Here is a 22,215-nt window from a genome sequence, read left to right on the forward strand (position 1 = left end):
TTTCATCCTTCCCTTCAAGAAAATTTTGCTCAGACTGAAAAAAAAAAAAACTTTTGTGGTTACACCTCATCCTTACACATTTGGAAGCAGACACACTCCTTTGACAAAGTTTTTGCTGGCTGAGAGACATATTGATTACTTAAGTATCATCATGATGCAGTCATGCAATCAAACATTTCATATGTCATCAATCAGCCCATTATTTTATTGATCCTTTTGCCTACATGATGGTTTTAAGACAAAAAGTTTACCTAATCAGAGATACACATACTTACTTTTTGCCCTTTTAGATCGCTGTGACCATAACTGCATGCAAAAATTTATTGTGCATGCAATAAATTATTTTTGTAATAAAAATAAACAAAAAATCAGCTTAGGCTCCATCATCATTAAGAAACTGTTACTAAGTATTCTTTTAAGGAAATTCTTTTTAAGGAGGACACCTTTTAGTTTTCTGGTCTCTCCACAATGTTATCAATTCCTCCTGCCATGCTGGAACGGGCCTCAATTTCCCATATGGCTTTTATTTTTTTTTTTTAGTGTTCCGTGATTCATTGTTTGCATGTAACACCCAGTGCTCCATGCAGTAGTGCCCTCTTTAATACCCATCACCAGACTAACCCATCCCCCCAACGCCCTCCCCTCTAGAACCCTCAGTTTGTTTCTCAGAGTCCATAGTCTCTCATGGTTCGTCATCTCCTCCTCCGATTTCCCCCCCTTCATTTTTCCCTTCCTATCTTTTTTTTTTTTAACATAAAATGTATTATTTTTTCAGAGGTACAGGTCTGTGATTCCCACATAGTTTTTAGAAGTACTCCTCTTTGCTGGGAAACCAAATAATCTTATTAAGAAATACATGTTAATGAGGGTTGATGAAGCTCTTTATAAAAAGGGCCAGAAACATCAATTCTTCATTTTTAGCAAGTACTTGAAGTAGTTGGGGGATGTACTGAAGGCTGATTTTGGGGCCTCATCCGCAGATACTCTGTTTCTTTACATTTGGAGTGAGATTAATGGATTACATATCAAGCAGAAATGTCTGGTAAGAAGATACCAGGTTCTAATTCAGAGGCTCTGTGGCCACTGCTTTTAGAACGCCACATTATTTTCAGATTCTTTCCTCTGTTTTGGAGAGCTGTCATTACAGGAGTCTTATTCTAGACAAACTACTTCTAAGGTTTCTCTTATATAGTATGCTTTTGACCTCAGTCTTGCAGGATGGTTATATACTACAAAATTCTGAAAGAACAACAGACAAGTGATTAAGAAGCCCTGCCTTTATTTCACAGCAAAAGCAACGACACAGCAGAGCCTTTCTTTCTTCACCATCTCCAAAGGTGCGTGTAGTTTTCCCACAGTATCGGATTGCTGGTCTAGGTACACACACAACCTAGGTGATAATTCACTTAGATTTAAAACTACTTTTTTCAAAACCGACTTTTCCAAACAATGCATCATCTACGTTTTAAATGCTAGGTGAAATTCTACCACCACTCTCAAAAAAAGGGGACAAGGAGGTGCATTGTATTGGACAAAAGAAATGGAGGAAAGTATTGACAGTACAAGCAATCTACAGTACCCTTGGGTAGAAAGAATTGTTGAAAAGAGTTTTCTCACACATGAAAAAGCAATGAAGCTCACAACATTCATTATATTTCATGATTTTTGGGACCTAGTACTGAAATACCTGAAATGAAGCCATCGTTTGTAAATAGGTATAATCCCTTCTTCCTACTAATAGACAAATCAGTGATATAAACCTATGCTTAAAAATAAAATTTAAATTTTAAATCAGATTAGTGAGATGCTAGTCTCAAGATGCTAGAAAAAAATATGTCTTTGAGAAAAAGTGAGACATATAATCTTTGGTTGTTAATTTATAAATTTTTCTTAAGATTTTATTTATTTATTTGAGAGAGAATGAGAGAGAGAAAGCACATGAGAGGGGGGGAGGGTCAGAGGGAGAAGCAGACTCCCTGCTGAGCAGGAAGCCTGATGCAGGGACTCGACCCAGGGACTCCAGGATCATGACCTGAGCCGAAGGCAGTCGCTTAACCAACTGAGCCACCCAGGTGCCCCGTTAATTTATAAAGTTAATCATTTAGAGAAATACATGAAAGGGGTGCCTGGGTGGCTCAGTCGGATGAGCCTCAGACAACTGATTTCAGCTCAGGTCATGATCTCAGGGTTGTGAGATCGAGCCCCATATCAGGCTCCATGCTCAGAACAGAGATTGCTGGAGATTCTCTCTCCCTCTGCCGCTCCCCTGCGCACACTAACTAAAATTAACTAACTAACTAAATAAATAAATAAATAAATAAAATCTTAAAGTAATACATGAAAATCCTCAAATCTTCTAGTCCTTCCTCAATACCAAATGAGGCAGTATAACATCTTGATCCATTACACCCTCTATTCTTTCAGATCACCAGTTGAAAAAAGATGCTCAAATAGTACAAAGATGTAACTACTATTCTATTTTCTCTGTATATAACACATTGTGTTTGTATAAACGTAAAGCCAGAGATCTTCAACATTCACTTCCCCACACTACACAACTGTTAAGAAAGACATCTGTGGAACAAAACAAACTAAATGTAGTATAAAAATTATATTCCTGAGGCTCTCTGATAAGTCACCTAGTCAAACCTCCTGCCCTTAGTCCTCCTAAATCAACATGCTGCTTATAATGAAACACAGCTCTTCCAAGATTTTAGACTCAACTTTTTAAGTCAAATTTAGCTAGCATGATTTTGAAAGGTTTGGTTTTAAGTGCTAAAAAGTTAAGTTCAGGGGAGCCTGGGTGGCTCAGATGGTTAAGCATCTGCCTTCAGCTCAGGTCATGATCCCAGGTTCTGGGATCGAGTCCCATGTCAGACTCCCAGTTCAGCAGGGAGTCTGCTTCTCCCTCTGCCTCTCTCCTCTGCTCGTGCTTTCTCTCTGTCTCTCTCTCTAAGTGAATAAATAAAATCTTAAAAAAAAAAAAAGTTAAGTTCATTACCAAAGATAAGTCACTTGGAATGAAAGAGAAAACTGTTTCAAGAATTTAATCAGATCTAAAGAGAAGGTAGATATATATATATCTTCCATTTTATTATTTGGCATAATTTATGACTTGAATATTATAAAATAGAGAGAAAGAGATTAAGATGAAAAACATTTTTCATGTTCATGCTGATGCTAATTACTTTGACCAGCTGCTATGGAAGAAGGCAAAGCATATGGGGCGCCTGGGTGGCTCAGTTGGTTAAGCATCCAACTCTTGGTTTTGGCTCAGGTCATGATCTCAGGGTTGGGAGATCAAGCCCCGAGTGGGATGGGCTCCACGCTCTCAGTGCGGAGTCTGCTTGAAATTTTCTCTCCCTTTGTCCCTTCCCCTGTGTGCATGCATTCTATAAATAAATAAATAAATAAATAAATAAATAAATAAATAAATAAAAATTTTTAAAAAGGTAAAGCATAGCATAGTATGTGCATTTAACTTATTTTAATGTGGTCAGCTGGCAAGGAAATTTGTTAAGGAGGTTAATAAGTAAGCTAAATCGGATAAATCACCTGGAGATCTAAGACTCAACTAGTGCACACAGCTTCCTACTGAGGTGACAAGATATCTGAGCACAGTGAACTTAAAATTGCAGGGTAAAAACTAGAACATATTAGAGTTGCTTGAGGAGGTTCAAGGACTATATTTTAATTCCACAGGAAGTGGGTAAACAGATAGCAACAGAGTCCACACTGACTCCCTGGCCGATCCAGGCTGCACACTCAAGGCAGCGTGGTGGGAAAGGGTGGAAATAAAGTCCCATTTTCCAGAGTCACAAGTTGTCAATAGCAGGAACAGTGCTTTATGCTTACCTCAGGGATAGCTCAGTTTCCAGACCTGCCTATGCTCAAATTAAAGACGTGACTGACATCTCTGGGATTTGGAGGATGAGGGCGAGTCTCAAAATCCCAGAATTATCCCCAAATTTCTGGCTAAACGACCAACTGCACACAATGTCTGCATCCATCTGGTTCTGTAACACTAGTTTCTCTCATGAAATTTCTGTCAACAAAGCTGAGAGGACCAGTCCTGGAAGCCTAGAGTCAGAGCTGCTACGAGGTCAATGTGAATTTACCCAACAGTTCTCAAGTGTGTTCCCGGGCTTCATCAAAACTGATCTCCGGACAACACTAGATCAGTATTTGTGTACTTTTATCATTTAAAGTTAATTAAATTGGTCTTTTAAAATATTAAACAATTAATAAATATTCTTAAATTTTCTAATAAGCTATTATAGCCATGGTTAGTATATGAAAAACCCCTCATATGCTGTCCACAGATAAAAGGTTTGACTGTGTAGCCCACCTTTGAATAAAACAAACAAAAAACCCACAGTTGTATGTCCCTGTCCTAAATTAGTCAGGAAGGGGAGATTCTGAAAAAAAGAGAAAGAAAGAGAGAAAGAGAGAAAGAAGAAAAGGAAAGAGAAAGAGAAAGAAAAGAAAAGAAAAGAAAAAAAGGATACCAGGAAACTCAATTAAAACTACTTCAATATCCTTCCATTAATTATCTATATTTTTAGGAGGAATCAATAGCCCCATTTCATTTGAACTGGCCAAGATCTAAGATTAAAAGACTTCCCCCTGCCAATTGTCTTTTTCATACTTCTGTTAAATTTTGTTGCTAATACCAAGTGCTATTTCCCCAGCTGTGAAGTCAGACGAGCAGCTGCCTTAGCAAACCATGCCAACACTACACCAGTACATAAAGACAGCTGCCTTGCCTGTCCTTACAGATGAAAGAAGAGTGCTAAAGGCCTAGAAAAATCTCCAGTACTGGCAATGGCTGCGAAGGCAGCTGCGTGCCCGTCATACTGTTAAAGAGTGTGCTATGTGACAACAGATACAAGAAATGAAGAAAAGAATAAATACAACTAATTTTTATGGATAACACATATTTCCAAATTATTTTATTTATGGCATATTACATTATTTTTGACCATTTTATTTTTAGATTCCTCAGCATTCTATGCACAGAAGCAAAACCTTACCATATATAAACACTTATATATGTCCTAATTTCTACTTTAACAAACTAAGCAATAAAGCATCTTGAAGATTTGTACCCAAAATTTTAAGTTACTAACAGCAATTGATTTTTCTAACATTAGGATTGTTATAAAGCTTCAAAAATCTGAGAATCATACCAAGATACAACAGAATTTGAGGCTGGCAATGATCTGGTGGGAACTAACATTTCCAAGAAAGACTGTTTTGTTTCATTAAAATGGACCTCTTTCCATACATTCAGAATGGATTAAAAGCCTACATAAAGTTTGTAGGCAGATGATATTTGTACTTCTCTTTTAGGAAATATTTTTACTTAAAAAAATACTGACTATACTTGATCATGATGTCTGCGACTTACTTTGACATATTAAAATATATACATTTCAGAGGGTGGTCAATTGTAGTCATAATAAAAAATCCATATTCTAGGGGTGGCTACTATAAGTGCCTCTGTTGTCTGTATTTATGTAGACAACTGAACCTTGGCTAATTACTACATTAAATCTCAGAGAATGTCTCATTGGTGAAAACACTGGGCTGTAACTAGCATGAGTATTAAAAATAGGGCCCCATTTTTTTAAATAAAAAGCATCTGCGAAATATGGACTGGCTAAACAGTATTTTAACAAACTTGCCCCAGCCTTTCATAAAAAAAGCATAGGAATCCACTGGAGCTGGATACTTTTCCCTTATGGATGATGCCCCCCTTTAAATTAAATACTTCTCTATCCAGCCATGAATGTGGAGGATTCTATTTGCCAGCTGCTGGTATGAAGAGGGCAGAATTTTCCCTCATGTGACCCCTTTTCTGCCATGTTGGTCAAAGCCTCTCTGAGGACTCAGAGATGGGGTTTCCTCAGGTTCCAAAAACTGCCTTGTGCCTGCTTGTTAATATTTAGCTAATAAATCTCTATATATGTGTCCGTATGTGCAAAAAATTTGTCTGATACTTGCTTTTAGAATTTGTCTTGAGATTTTGCTAAAAACAGGGCATGACCACACTGGCTTAGGTCAGTGTGGAACAGTAGTAAGATATGTATTAAACACTTAAAAATAACCCTATTTAAAGCCACGATCTTGCCAAACACAAAATTTCAAATAAACGTATGACTATTACTATCAAAGCACATTTATTAATAGTATAGTTAGATTGATCTGCATAAGAACATATGACTTTACACCAAAATGTATAAAGCACAGTAAGTTTCAATGAAGCCAGTATATAATTTTGCAAAGTCTAGCATCCTGGTCACGTGGAAGGTCATTCAGAGATCTGTTCTAGCTTATTAGGGAAAAGAATACATACACACACACACATACACACACAGAAGAACTAAAGAGATGATAAAGCCTGGCCAATAAAGCAATATATTTTATAAATATTAGAGAGAACTGAGAAGAATAAACAGCCCTTAAAAGAACACCTAACTATATGTAGGAAACTTGGTATACAATAGAGAAAGCATTTTGGGGCACCTGGATGGCTCAATCAGTTGGGCATCTGACTGATTTCAGCTCAGGTCATGAGCTCAGGGTCGTGGGATCGGGCCCAGCGTCAGGCTCCGTGCTCAGAGCAGAGTCTGCTTGAGATTCTCTCTCTCCCTCTGCTCCTCCCCCCACTCACACTCTCCCATTCTCTCTAAATGAATGAATAAATAAAATCTTAAAAAAAAAAACAGAGAAAGCATTTTACATTTGTGAAAGAAAGAATGGGTTATTCAATAAATCATACTAGGAAAATTGGCTATATATCTGGAAAAAAAAATTAGGTCCCTATGTCAAACCACACATAAAAATAAGTTACCTAAGGGGTACAGGATTTCCTTTGGGGTGATGAAAACTTTTGGAATTAGACAGTGGTAATGGTTGCATAACACTGTAAATATATTAAATGCCACTAAATTGTATACTTTGCAATGATTAAAATGTTAAATTCTATTTTTTATTACAATAAGAAAAATAAGTTGCAGATATATTACAAAATGAAAAATCAAGCTTTGAATATAATAAAAACAAGGGAAATATCTGTTTGACCTCAGGGTAAGAAAGGCTTTTCCAGATAAGACACAAAATACTATTATTCCAGCTGCATAACAAAATTACCCTAAAACTCAGTGACTTCAAAGAACAACAATCATTAATTTTGTTCAAGAATCTGAAATATGGGCAAGGCTCAGCACGGACAGCTCACCTCTGCTCCATGCCATGTCACTGGGATGGTCTGACTGGAACTAGAGGATCCATTTCCAAGGTGGCTCACTCATGTAGATGGCAAGTTAGTACTGGCTGTTGGTTATTGTCTACGTGTACCCTTCTGCAGGGTTTGGGCTCCCTCACAGTATGATGGCTATAGTCTATCCTAAGAGACAGGAAGTGGAAGAGGCCGGTTTCTTAAAGCCTGGGCCCCCACATCTGGCACAGTGTCACCTCTGCTATATTCTATTATTCAAGAAATCATTTAGCCCAAATTCAAGGGGAGATACAGACTCTCTTGATGGAGGAATATCAAAGGGTTTGGGGGCCATGTTTTAAGACTACACAGCAACTCATAAAGGAAAAGATAGCAGAGCTGACTATATCAAAATTTAAAACCCTTGCATGACAAGTTACTGTGAAAAAGGTAAAATATGAGATAAATTGAAAAGAGGGAATTTGTAACACATGTAGGGAAGAATTAATATGCAGAATACACAAAGAACTATAAATCAGTGAGAAAAAGGTAAACAAATAAAAAATGCATGAAGACTATGAACAGTCAATTCATGGGAGACGGACCTCAATAGCCACCAGACATATGAAAAAGATGTTTAATATCACTTTATAGAGATTAGGAAAAAGCAGATCAAAATATCCCACATTAGACTGTCAAAATAAAGTCTAAAAATTTCCTCAAGTTTGGTGAGTACGTGAGAAGATGTGGACCACCATAAACTCTGGGTGTAAAATGGAGTAAAAAGATTAGAGCACAATTTGGCAGTATCTAATAAAATAGAATATGTATACACAGTCTTCAACCCAACATTTAAGTTTCCAAGTAATAATAGGCAACAAATGCATTTGTCCCTGGAGACATGTATAAAGAATGCTAATGTTCATAATGTTTATAAATAATTAAAGATTAGAAACCACCTAAAGGTTCATCAATAGGGAAAAGTATAAATAATAACTGGGATATATTTATGGAATGGAATTTATATTGCAGTTAAAATGAATGAACTAGATCTCAATGTAGATTCTTAGAGTTCAAAGACGTGTTGATCAAAATGTTACAAAGTGACACAAAATTAAACACAAACAAAAACACATATAAAGCAATATGTATTCTTCATGGTTATGTATACACATAGCAAAAATGTAAGAACCTGAAGTATATGCTACATATTCAAGATGGTAGTCGCCTCTGGAGAGAAAGGTAAATATAAACAGTACAGGGAAGCTGAACAAAGTAAAGATACCAGAGAAAACTAGCTGTTCATCAAAGATTTGTATGCTCTCTTCGTAAGCTGTTGCCAGGAGGCCAAGGATTTTATTTCCAAGCCCCCTTACATCTAGATGGGGTCCTGTGACTTTTCCTCACTAATGGAATATGAACAGAAATGAGGCATGTCACATGAAGACCAAGGACCTTAAACAGTGGGAGTGCCTTCCACAATCTCTCTTTACTTTTCCATCTGCTTATTACGCATGAGCACTATGACCTTGGGAACCATGTGCTGAAGGTGGTAGAGTCCTAAAATGGAAAGAGTCTGGCTCTTTATATCCCCACATGAAATGCCAGCTACCAACCAGGAATAGTTACATGGCAGTGATTATGTGAGTGAGAAATAGTGGTTAAGCCAGTAGAATTCTGGGATTTGTTTCAGTTTAGCTTCACCCAACTATATAAAAGGGGACTTCCATTTTTTTTAACCTACTGATATCTGTTTCTTTGATTAAAAGGAAGTCTGAAGTAAAATCACCACCACCACCACAACCACCACCATCACCAAAAGGTCAGAGTCTGTTAATTCTAGGTGGTGGACATTCAAGCAGCTGTTACACTACTTTCTGTAGTTCTGCAATTAAAAAGAAACTTTATTAAGAAAGATTCAAAAGAGTTGGCCATTCCTCTAATATTTTATAGGAACACTGTATTTTTATTGCAGTTTACATTTCCAGGGTGGCATACTCCTGTTAAGTTACGTTCTCTGCTGTGGCTACCCCAGTTTCCCCCAGATTGTACATAAAGCTTTCATGTCAAGGATTCAACTCAATGCAAATGTGTAGCTCCAGAGCTTTCCTCCTTTACTTCCATGTTTATTTGAATAAGTGTAAAAACCACATTAATTGTTAAAATAATGAGTGACTTAACCATTTTTCCAAACTACATAGAAGAAACTATATGGTCTAAAAAGCTATGAGAGAATAAAAGAAAAAGCAAGTCCATGCATGTAATCCTGTGCAAACTAGAAGAAAAACAGCTAACATTTAATATATGCCAAGTGCTATTATGTCAATATTTTTAATATTAACTCATTAAGTCCTTAAAACAACTCCACAAGGTACATTACTGTAAAGCCCCATTTTACAATGAAAGTGAAAGACAGTAGATGAGAAATCTTCCTAAAACTACTAAACCTAATTTGTGTTAGGGACCAATCCAAAAGGGTCTAACAATTTCAAGACCAAATTTCACTTAAAGATTCTTAAGATGGAAATCTAAAAACCCTCCTTGACCCTAATTGTTCCATTTTAAACACCAATTCCATTGCTTACTATTTTCTAAATATTTCATGAACTCATTCTTTCCTTTACATCCCAATGTCACTGCTCAAAGCTAAATCATCCAAATATCACACCTTGACAATGGCAATAATCTGTTACCTCTCTTTTGGGCTCATCTCATTCTTCTTCCACCTGAAAATTACCAACTAGATCTGTTACTTAAGTAATCTGTATAAAATGCTTACCAGTGGGATTTAACCATATTCTATTACCTTACTTCTCAGGCTTGTTTTGAGACTTAGAGCTACTTAACACATATAACAGAGTGCTTGGCACATTGTAGAAACTCAAGAAATGTTGATGTGTTTGAAAAGCAAGAATTATCAACCCTACTTTATAGAGGAGCTAAGCAGTCCAGAGAAGTTAAATAATTGAACTGAAATAACTTGGTAAGTGGCAGAACCAGGTTTGAACCCAGGTCTGTCTAGCTCCAAAACATATGTATTTCCATTATAACCTCACTGCTTCCTAAATACTTTTTCCCAAATTAAAATTTCAAAAATAAATTTCACTGTAACTTGAGGAGGTAATGAAAATCATGCTGTTATATTTCTTTTCACATTTAGCAACAGAGAGAAGCTTTTTAATAATGAGAAGTGCCATTCTGGCCAATGTATTTAGAAAACAGAAATAAAAAGCATAAAAATTAGGAAGGGGGGGAGATATGTTTTGTTCACAGATGATGGTGGCCCTGGAAAATCCAAAATAATTAAAACAATAAGTAATACAAACTATAAATTTAGGAAGGCAATTAGATACAAAATTAACACAAAATCAAGCAGTCTTCAAAATACGCAAACAAAAATTAGAATAAGACACCACTGGCAATAATAACAACAAAAAGATAAAATACCTGGGAATAAACATAAAACACGTACAAGATCTCCATGAAAACCAACCAGCAGACTCTGGAATGAACTTGTTTTTAAAAAAAAATTATTTTTGGATTGCTAGCATTTTGTTAAGGGTTTTTGCATCCAAGTTCATGAGCGATATTAGCCTGTAGTTCTCTTTTTTGGTGACACTTTTGTCTGATTTTGGTAGCCGATACTTATTTTCTCGTATCATTACGAGCTGGTAGAGAGTGGGAAATCAGACAGGACAGGATAAGCTTGCTTGTGCTTGACAATCCGCAGCAGAGTAAAAAAATTACATCGACGAATCAGTATAAAGTAGTAGTTTGGTTGAACTCTGGAAGCAAAAACAAAGCCCTAAATTTTAATACAGATCCTGTCACCACAATTATATTTTATGAAATATTATCCTTGAATTCTACCTTCTCAGGTATCTCTTAAGATCAGATATTATATAGTATAATAATATGTATATTATAGTTGTTGGCGTAATATATTTACATAAGGGCTAGTTCACCATAATTGTTGTTCTCCTCAAATGACAAAACAATCATTTTTTATGGCCCTCATTTTGTTGATGGGAAAATGATTTGTCAACAAACACCAAGTCTCTGGGATGGGAGGGAGGCTGACTTAATGGAATCACCAACTAGAAATAAAATACTGGATATGATCATAAAATTCGATTCGCATTTCCTTATTTCATCTTCTTGATCTCACTGTTCTACCCCAAGGGTACAACTATAAAAGTTTTCATACTTATACATTCTTTCAAACAATACTTTTATATTATCAATAAACATTTGCTTACTTAATTTTTTGGTGGTGATCTTTACTTTTAAGTAGCTTGAATTAAACAAAGTCCCTGGTCTTCAACGTATTTCTCTAGCGGCCTTTCTCAACTGGGGTTCACCAGAGAATTAAGCCCTACAGAAAATAACTTCAATGACTTTCTTCTCAATTCTCCCAAGGATGATAAGAATAAGAAGTTAATTCATTATATAAAATGTGTTAGGACATTAGGGCATAATTCTCTAGCAAAACCTTTACTGAAAAAAGTTACCTGATAATTCTTTCAAAATGACCTAGGTAATATAGTAATAAGATTTATCTGTAAACTGTAATATATGTAACAATTATTAAATGTCTTAGATATATGAGTGAAAATAAGAATAATTTCACAAAAATCTAAAAGCATCTTTACTAATATAGTTAGAATAAATGTCTTGTGCTATCTGAAGTAAAATTTTGAGTGTAGGGTCTTTTCCTTATCAGACTAAATGACAAGTGTTAACCAATGTTCAATAAATAAATCTTTGCCGCTAACCATCCTGGAGTAGGGCGCCTGGGTGGCTCAGTTGGTTAAGCGACTGCCTTCGGCTCAGGTCATGATCCTGGAGTCCCTGGATCAAGTCCCGCATCGGGCTCCCTGCTCAGTGGGGAGTATGCTTCTCCCTCTGACCCTCTTCCCTCTCGTGCCCCTATCTCTCATTCTCTCTCTCTCAAATAAATAAATAAAATCTTAAAAAAAAAAAAAAAAAACATCCTGGAGTATCCAATGTGAATTCAGACATCTGCCCTTGTGAGTTGTACTTTGGGGCTAATATTCCAAACCACTACATTTTCTCTGGTCATGGTATCTTACAGCAGACACTGTTGATTCCCAACTTACACCTACTCTTCTCTCTCACTTCCATTTCTTCCTTTCTGACAAAGCCCCATTTTGTTCAGGAAGCCACCCTGGTATTTGTCAGGGTGGCTGGCTATAGTCCCAATCCCAAGGAGATCTTAGCACTGGTTTAGTAAGAGTATGACCAGTGCAGTCACTCAGGGCCTCATACACCAAAAGGCCCTGTGCTTGGGGTTTAATGCTCTGTGGTCGCTGACCTGAAATTCTTAAGAACTTTATCTTTGCATTTGTGTTTTATAAGTGAAATATGATGGAACAATGGTGCATGGACTGGAGCCCTGGCTTACATGTGGTCCTCAGCTACCTTCTTCCATCCCAAGACGGGTGGGGAAAGCCCATGTTTCACTGTCACCCACAGTCCATAATGGGGGCCTGAGCACATGCGTAGATTGGACACCTACTCTTAAGAATCTCGGTGCAAGGAGAGTAGGTGGTCATTCCTACCTCACGCTGATGGTGCCATGTCCCATGGGTTAACTGGCTGGCACCTCCCATCCATGCACAATAGAGGTATCTCTGTGCATCCTGGCAGGCAGGCAGCAATCCCTCGTGGTTGCCCTCCATTGTGGACTGGGGTGGTGGGCTCAAGGGAAAAGTAGATTAATTTCCCTACCCCCTGGCTTGGGCACCACATTTTCAGTTTGCACTGAACCCTGTTAATTTTGCAGTGAGCCTTAGAAGATAGTGTCTGAATCAGTCATGGTGGTCTCTCCCCCAGTCCATGACTGTTTTATACCTAGGCATGTGATGAAATTTGGCCATAATATATGAAAAAATATCTGCAGGGGAAGTTCTAGGAAAGTTTTCTTACTCTTAAAGAAGACACAAGAAAGACAGGCCTGCTTTTCTGCATCTGTAAGTTGTCAATTCTGGATGTGATACCTGACATCCACTGCTACTTTGTAACCATAAGAGATCAAGCCTGAGTATAACCTCTCTGTGTAGGACAGCCTGGTTAGACTAGAGTTACAAAGAGGAGGACCCAGGGCTCTTTTCACAACTAAATTACTGCCCCACCTCTGGATTCTTTGTTATGTTGGTTAATAAATTCCCTTATTGTTTAAGATAGTTAAAGTGAGGTTTTCTGTTAATTGCAGCTGAAAGCATTCTAAATGCTGAAAACACCTTGATACATATGATAATATACTTTTAATAGTAATACAGATTTCAAAAGAACCTAGCTTACCAACTTTGGAAAATAACTGTCCATCCCTTTGACATGTTCCCAGCCTCCCTTTCCCCAAGTGAATTTTATATATTACATAGCCCATACTTTAAAATCAAACCATTTAAAAATACCCACTTTCAAAACGTGTTAAGATTATTTTCAGCAGTTTTTAGATCACAGATAAAATTTTATTCATTCAAATTGGGATATATTATCATGATGGACTTAACATGGAATATTAGAAAGAAAACTACATTTCTAGTAAGCCTACTTTCTTTCTCTTCCTACCCAGCCTTCTAATATCCAGCTCATCATCAATGAGCTACATACCATATAAATGGAGAATAGGAACAAACATATTTCCATTGGAAATAGAAATGTCACCACACCCTACTTGGCAAGAGAATGACATTTAATAGTTTTCATGTAGAGGTAGAAATGTTTTTCCTATGGAATATTCTGGTGTCAAGATTCAAAGGGACTGGGGAGCACCTGGATGGCTCAGTTGGTTGAGTGCCTGACTCTTGATTTCCGCTCAGGTCAGAATCTCTGGTTGTGAGATCCAGCCCCGCGTTGGGTTCTGCACTCCACAAGGAGTGTTTGAGATTCTCTCTCTCCCCCTCCCTCGCACAACTACGTTCTCCATCTCTCTCTCACAAAATAAATAAATAAAACCTTAAAAAATACAATAAAAAAGATCCAAATAGGCTGGAACCTCATCACCACATGGCAAAATAACCATCATAGAAAGTGCACCAACAAAGACATCCCAGTTCTCACTAGTGGATTTCTTCCTACCTCCTCCATGGGGAGTTTCTCTGCTATAAGAACCAGCTGTTCAATACAAGGATTGGGCCTCTCTTGAGAGCTGACTAGTTCTGGAAGACAAATTATCTATTCCCAGATAGTAATAAAGAGAAGACTGAATAGTAACAGTTACAATTAGATAAAATTGATAAATTTGTTAGGTAAAGCACACAGGAGCAAGCCAGGGACAAAAATTTCATCGGATTTGGGAGGGGGCATTATAATCTCTTGCAAAAAAACAAAACCAGTTAAAACACATGATTACAGCTTTCTAGGAGATAACTTTTGGTAGTGAGAAAATTATTAAACATTCTTCAGAAGCCACGGAGCTGAAGTCAGTGCACTAACAGAGCAGCTGTTGGTGCAAAGGGGGTTCCTGTTGTAAGCCTGTTCTGACCTCAGATTCAAGCCTGAGAACCTGTCAGAAAGGTGCTCTCACAGTAGAAGACAACAAACAGCAGCTGCTTGCACTCGCAGGCTGCAGCCATTTCCCTCCCTTGTAAAAAACACAATGTCCCTCTGGTTGTGGATTCATGATACAAGGCGTTTGCGCAGTCCTCACTGCTGCAGAGGACAGTGAGTTTTCAATTCCATTAGTACACTGCTCCCAAGGGCAGGGTGTCTACCAGACTCTCTTCAGGATTTGGAGCTGCATCTGTCTGTACAGATGCATACAGTTCTAGCTATAGAGTAGTCAGAGGTAAGAGAGCTATCCTTTCCCAGGTTAGATCTCACTTACAAACTGAAACAAAAATGACTTTTAAAATTCCTTTCAGGACAACTGAGGAAAGAAATGAAATAAAAAAGGTTGACGGAGAGGTCAATCATATACTATAGAGAGCCAGACAGACTGATACATATAAAGAGACAGATATCATCAATTTAGAGAAGCATGACAGAGACATGCTGATACGTCCTTTTCATTTTGTGATGGTCATTTGTGTAACAGTGCTATATGTTGAGTATATTCTCCCCAGTGGCAACATTTCCAATGGTTTCTCTCTGATCCATCCCTTTTATACCTGCCAGTTGAAGGTGAGAAAGTCATGATGAAGAATAATGGAATTAACATGCTTGTGAATTCTTCTTGATACGACTACACAAACCTTTTACAATGCCTGACCCAGAATGGCCGCTCCATGGGTGGTTTCACTGCTACCCGTGCCCCCCGCCCAAAGTCGTCATTTCTCTTGTCTTGTAGGCAATAATGCTATTAAAAATACCTGTGGAGGGGCGCCTGGGTGGCTCAGTTGTTAAGCGTCTGCCTTCGGCTCAGGCCATGATCCCAGGGTCCTGGGATGGAGCCCCGCATCGGGCTCCCTGCTCAGCGCGAAGCCTGCTTCTCCCTCTCCCACTCCCCCTGCTTATGTCCCTCTCTTGCTGTCTCTGTCAAATAAATAAATAAAATCTTTAAAAAAAAATAAAATAAAAAATAAAAATACCTGTGGCTTTACTTCTTCTACACTGATTGGTGTTACATATAGTAGATGGTTAGTTTTATGTGTCAATCTGGCCAGGCTCTAGGACCCAGTTATTTAATCAAACACTAATCTAGGTGTTGCTGTGAAAGTATTGCGTAGAGGTTGGGTTAGCCGCCAGTTTATAATTACCCTCAAAAATGTGAGTGGGCCTCATCTAATCAGCTGAAGATCTTAAGAGCAAACCCTGAGGTTTTCTGAAGAAGAAATTCTGCCTCAAGATCAAGATAAAGTAAGCTAGAGAAAAAAAGGTAATTAAGAAAATCATAAGGAAAAGACATATATGATGTCTTTTGCAGCATCAATTCCTGCATCAGTTTTCAGCCTGCTGACCTGCTCTGCATATTATAGACATGCCAGTCTCCACAATTGTGTGGGCCAATTCCTTAAAATAAATCATCTATAGCTATATCTGTATCTCCAATTGGTTCTTTTTCTCTGAGGAAGCCTGACTCATAGAGATGGTAACACCAACTTCTATTTTGTGAGTGGACAACCTAAATTTCCAATCTATGATGGGTATCCTGTCAGGGCTGGGATACTGATTCCAGGTGCTGTAAGAGACTCAGGGGCATACAGGCTCTGGTCTCATGGGGACTAAGTTCACTATCCTAAGGTTTGATGAAGGTTGGAACCTTTCATGCCTGACCGGCAGCTTTACTTACTGTGCCATCTCAGCTGGATTCCCCCTGGCTGGAAAACTGCAGAGAAGAAGGGCCTTTCCTTTCCCTTTTCCTCCATATCCTTTGCTATATCTGATTCTAATTAAAGCTAAAAAGTATATATCATATACATATGATAGGTACATATACATATATAAATATTATATATCATACATAAAAATATAGATCATATTTAAATAATAAAAATGTTATATATAATTATATATAAATATATAAAAATAATATATAAATAATATATATCATATATATTTTTAATTTTAACTATATATTAAATATACATAGTTATATATAATATACACTTGACCCCTTGAACAACACCAGTTTAAATGGTGTGGGTCCACTTATACGTGGATTATTTTGATAAATACAGTATAGTATTGTATATGTCTTTTCTCTTCCTTACGATTTTCTTAGTTTTTCTCTAGCTTACTTTATTGTAATAATACAGTATATAATACATGTAACATGCAAAATATGTGTTAATTGACTGTTTATGTTACAGCAAGGCTTCCAGTCAACAATAGATTAGTAAAGTTTTTGGGGAGTCAAAAGCTACACACAGATTTTTAGCCGCATAGGGGTTGGTGCCCCTACCCCTGGGCTGTTTCAAGAGTCAACTGTATATATTTTTTATACTTTAATTTTTTAAAAATACACACACACAAAGTGTGGTGCTTTTCTTTCTTGAAAATACAACAGGAAGATATATGCAGCAAAACCTTGATTATATCAAAAACTTAAAGGATGGGGCCCCATTTAACTGAATTTCCTGGGTTACTAGAAAGGTCTACTTTCTTTGTTGGGCATATTTAAAAATAGAAGAGGAGGAGGGAAAAGCAAATAGTAAAATGATTTAAACAGAAATATATGAGTAATTACATGAAATGTAAAAGGTACAATTAAAAGTCAGAGATTGGCAGACTGGATAAACAAAGCCCAAGGAAATGCCGCTAAAAGAGTAACACTTTAAATAAATATAAGACACAGAAAGGTTGAAAGTAAAAGCATGGGAAATGATATACCACATGAATGTTGACTAAAATGAATCTGGTGTAGCATAATGATAAAAGACAAAATAGACTGCAAGGTATGAAGCATGAGTAGAGATTAAAAAAATATTTCATAATGACAAGTAGACCAATTCTACCAGTAAAAATGTTCTAAATTTTTAGGCACCTAATAATATACCCTCAAACTATGTAAATCAATGACACAAATAGAAAGAGAAATGGGCAAATATACAAACACAGTAGCTATTTTATCAGTACCTAACATACCAAGCAACTTAAAATTAAGTAAGATTTTTTTTAAGGATTTGAAGATCTAACCGCAATAAACAGTATTTTACCAATTGACATATGCAAGCCACTGTGCCCAACGAGTTAAGAATACACATCTATTTTTCAAAAGTACATGAGACATTTTCCAAAGCTGACCACATGCTAGGCTACAAAGTAAATTTCAATCAATACAACTATAATATTTAAGATACTAGGGTAATGGTGCAAGGACATATAAACAGACCAATAGTACAGAATAGAGAATCCAGAAACAGACCCACTCACCTACAGCATTTAATTTCTGAAAAAGGCAACATGCACAGAACTAGAGAAAGGAAAGTGTTTTAAAATGGTTCTGGGGGGGCGCCTGGGTGGCTCAGCTGTTAAGCGTCTGCCTTCGGCTCAGGTCATGATCCCAGGGTCAACAGCGTCTGCCTTTGGCTCAGGTCATGATCCCAGGGTCCTGGGATCGAGCCCCACATCGGGCTCCCTGCTCGGCGGGAAGCCTGCTTCTCCCTCTCCCACTCCCCCTGCTTGTGTTCCCTCTCTTGCTGTGTCTCTCTCTTGTCAAATAAATGCATTTTAAAAAAAAGACTTAAAAAAATGGTTCTGGGTAACTGGGTAATCATATAAAAAAATAAAATTTGACTTCTACCTCACACCATACTAAAATCAATCCCAGGTGGATTTTAGAGCTATATGTAAATGGTTAAACAAGGAAACTTCTAGACTATATAATAGGATCTTCTCTTTCAGAGTAAGGAAGGATTCTTAAACTGAAAACAAAGATTACTACATACAGAAGATGAATACATTGGGCGCCTGGGTGGCTCAGTCATTGAGCGTCTGTCTTCAGCTCAGGTCATGATCCCAGGGTGCTGGGATCGAGTCCCACATCGGGCTTCCCGCTCCACGGGAGGCCTGCTTCTCCCTCTCCCACTCCCCCTGCTTGTGTTCCTGTTCTCGCTGTCTCTCTCTCTGTCAAATAAATAAATAAAATCTTTAAAAAAAAAAAAAAGAAGATGAATACATTGAACTACTACCTCTATATACCAAGATGCTGTTAAAAGAGTGAACAGGAGAGCCACAGATATTTTCAACCTATATAACCAACAAAGCGCTGATATCCAGAATATACAAAGAAATCCTACAAATTATTTTTTCAAAATGACAGAAAATCCTATAGGAAAATAGGCAAGTGGCTTAAGTGTCACACACATATACACAAAAAGAATTTCAAAATGGCCAATAAATATATGGAAAGTTCTCAACCTCGAGGAAATACAAATTAAAACTAAAATGAAAAAACACTACCATCCACCAGAGTGGCTAAAATTTTAAAGACTGGTAACAACTATGTGAAGTAACTGGGACTCACATTCATTCCTGGTAGGAGTATAATTGTTATAGCCTTTTTAAAAAAACCATTTGGCATTATCCTCTAAAGTTGAATATATACATACCCTATGATGCAGCAATTTTACTCCTATGTGTGTGTGCACAGATACACTAAAGACCATGTACAACTTTAACAGCAATAATAATCAAAATAAGAAATAACCCAAATGTTCATCAATAAGTTATGGTATATTCATACACTAGTATATTATCCAGTAACAAAAATGAATATACTACTGTCATGCACAGCGACACGGCTCGTCTCAACAGGCTAGCAAAATAATCTAGATATAAAATATACCTACTATATGATTCCACTTAAATAAAGTTAAAAACTATGTATGGTGATTAACATAACAATAAAAAATTAAAAAAAATAAAGTTAAAAACTAGCCAAATTAATCTACATTATTAGATGTCAGGATAAGAAAGATTTTTGCAAAGGAGAAAAGAGGTAGTGACTGGGAGAGGGGCACATGCAAGTCATGTGAGTAATTTCCTCTTTTTTTAAATGGGTGGTGGTAACATGTGTGTTCACTATGGGATAATTTGTTAAGCTAGATACTTAGGATTGGTACACTTTTCTGTATATATGATATTCTTCAATTAAAATGTTCAAGAAAAGAAAAAAAAAGAACAAGAAGAAGAAGTGCCAACCAAAATTAATAACTACTCTGAACAAGCAATTTATCAATGAAAAACCAGCAAGCAGCTCTCACTCCAGGTTCCTTACATGGTGATAATAGTCAGTCGCTGGACCTAAAGTCATTTCAAAGGCTTCCTCTGACACAGGCATGGCAGGTGATACTGGATGTTAGCTGGGCCCTCAGCTGGAGCTGTCACCCACCTCTGTTTGGCCTCTCCACATGGTCTGGAATTCCTCACAGCATGGTGGCTAAATCACAAAAGACAAAAAGCTAGGCGAAGGCTGCACTGCCTTATGACCTGGCCTCAGAAATCATGTCACTTCCTTAGTCACCTCCACTGCATTCTGTTTCTGAAGAGTAAAGCAAGCCTATATTCAAAAGGAAGGAAATTAGACTCCACCTGTAGATGAGAGGATCATCAGAGAATTTGTGGACATGTTTTAAAATCACCACAGTCTGACGCCACTCACAAATTATTCACATTCCTCTCAGAAGCGGAATGCACTCATTCCCTCTTCCAAGATCTTCACAAAGTCTCATTTATAATGATGGCACCAGACTATGGTTCAAGGTCCAAGACCTTATCATCTAAATCAAGTCCAGGTGCAGATGAGGCTTCCTGAGTATAGTTCCATGGGAATAGATCCTTTATTACTATTCCTCTTGATATGAAGATCTATAAACTAAAAAACCATATGCCTGCATACATAAACGCCCAACATGCAATGGTGGGACAGGCATAGGATAACTGCCAAATACACTCTGTTCTACAAAGGGGGAACCAGGAGGCACATAGCAGATTCTAGTCCACAACAACTCTGAAATCCAGCCAATATTGCCAGTTACTTGCTTAGGACTTGGTCTTACTGTCTGGGAATGAATGACTCTCTAGGGCTTTCCTCTGCCCTAGGAGTTCTTGGTTTCATCCTATGAATGATGCTTCCTTGTTCAAAAAGTGTAGCCTGCATTTACAGCTGAGCAGTTCTCTCGGCATGCTTCCTCTCTTTAGAAATTCAGGGATCCAAATACATCTTCATTTTAGACTATTTCTGTACCTTTTAGTCAAAACTGACAGTGCCTTCTTCAGTACAATTCTCTTAAAAACTCCGTGAGTTTTCTATGAGTCATTTTAGGGGCTCACTCCATTATACCAAAGTTAACACCCACAAATCTTGTTGAGATTAGCCCTTCTCTACCTTTACAACTGCTATGGAAAAATGTCCTTGAAAATATTAGAAGCTCTATTTAATCTCTAATGAAAGACAATCTATGAGGCACACCCTTAAGATTTTTAAGATGGCCCTTTTGAAAAAGTCTGTAAGACACCACCTTAAATCATTTTGAGGTCTTGACAAAGGGTTTTACAGTGACATCTTTAACTTCATCTTTAGACCATGTTTTCCTGAGAGCACCCTTGGATTTCATCTTTGCCCATAGCCATTTCTTAATTTTAGATTCATCTACCATCCAGAGAGGCTTGGAATGAGAAAATAAATTTATATTTGAACCCAGGAAGTCCTAGCTGATTCATATTTAACATCTTGTTTTTTTAGTTCATTTCTTTTCTCTCCTCATTTTATTACAGATAGGGTAGAAGAAGAAGCCAGGTGGCACTTGTCACCTCTGCCTGGAAATCTCCTTAGCAAGATCATCTGATTCAGTAGGTACATTTTCTACTTTCCATATTATTGCAGGTAATTATGTTGCTAAGCTTTCCTCTAATGTATAACAAATTCCTCCTTCCCTTCAACTTCCAATTAACATTTAAGCCTTCCTGATGCCCTCTGGGCTTCTGCTAACATACCAAGGTCCTTATAGCTTCTGTCCACTGCCTGGTTCCAAAGCCAAAGCCATATTTCTAGGTTACTTTTATAGCGGCATTCCACTTCCAGGTACTCAAATCTGTGCCAGTTCTATTGCTATATAAAAAACCACTCTAAAACTTAGTGGCTTAGAATAAAAACAATCATACAGTTTATAAACCTATGATTCCAATCAAATTTCAAAACAAATGTTTTGGTTGAAATATTTGTTTTATGTGTAAAGCTGACATTCCATAAATAAGGATGACAATTTTTTAGTACTTCTTAGTTATTACTGGACAGTATTAAAAATATATTTCTGAAAATTAAGAGTAGCTAACATTTACTGAGTGCTGCTAAGCCTTTCAGCCTCCAGTTTTCCAAAAGCAAGCAACATAGGGTCAATGCTGCTGGAATGGGACTCAAGAGTTCTACATTTCAGTCCTGGTTTTACCTCATATTATCTGACTTTTGACAAAATTTAGTTTCGTCATTTAAAAAATAAAATGCTGTACTGAATAATTCCTAATTTCTGTGCTTACATTTGGTACTTATAAATTCATTAGATTAAATAATAATTAAACAGTTCTCA

At 37.2% G+C, this 22,215-nt stretch overlaps 1 protein-coding gene across 7 annotated transcripts in view; it reads right to left on the reverse strand.

The window, feature by feature from the left end:
• TPD52 (tumor protein D52) overlaps positions 1-22,215 on the reverse strand; it is a 216,599-nt gene that overhangs the window by 24,621 nt on the left and 169,763 nt on the right. The window contains exon 9 of one of the 7 annotated variants that reach the window (XM_073892919.1): positions 8,342-11,007. The exons of the other annotated variants lie outside the window; for them this stretch is intronic. Within the exon in view, the coding sequence (XP_073749020.1) occupies positions 10,884-11,007 (124 nt within the window). The 3' untranslated portion in view covers positions 8,342-10,883. Of the gene's footprint in view, positions 1-8,341; positions 11,008-22,215 lie in introns of those variants that run through there. 7 annotated transcript variants of the gene reach the window in all.

This window comes from Callorhinus ursinus, unplaced genomic scaffold, assembly GCF_003265705.2.
Source record: "Callorhinus ursinus isolate GAN/ISIS: 27379988/994484 unplaced genomic scaffold, GSC_fseal_2.0 scaffold5, whole genome shotgun sequence".
Lineage (NCBI taxonomy): Eukaryota > Metazoa > Chordata > Mammalia > Carnivora > Otariidae > Callorhinus > Callorhinus ursinus.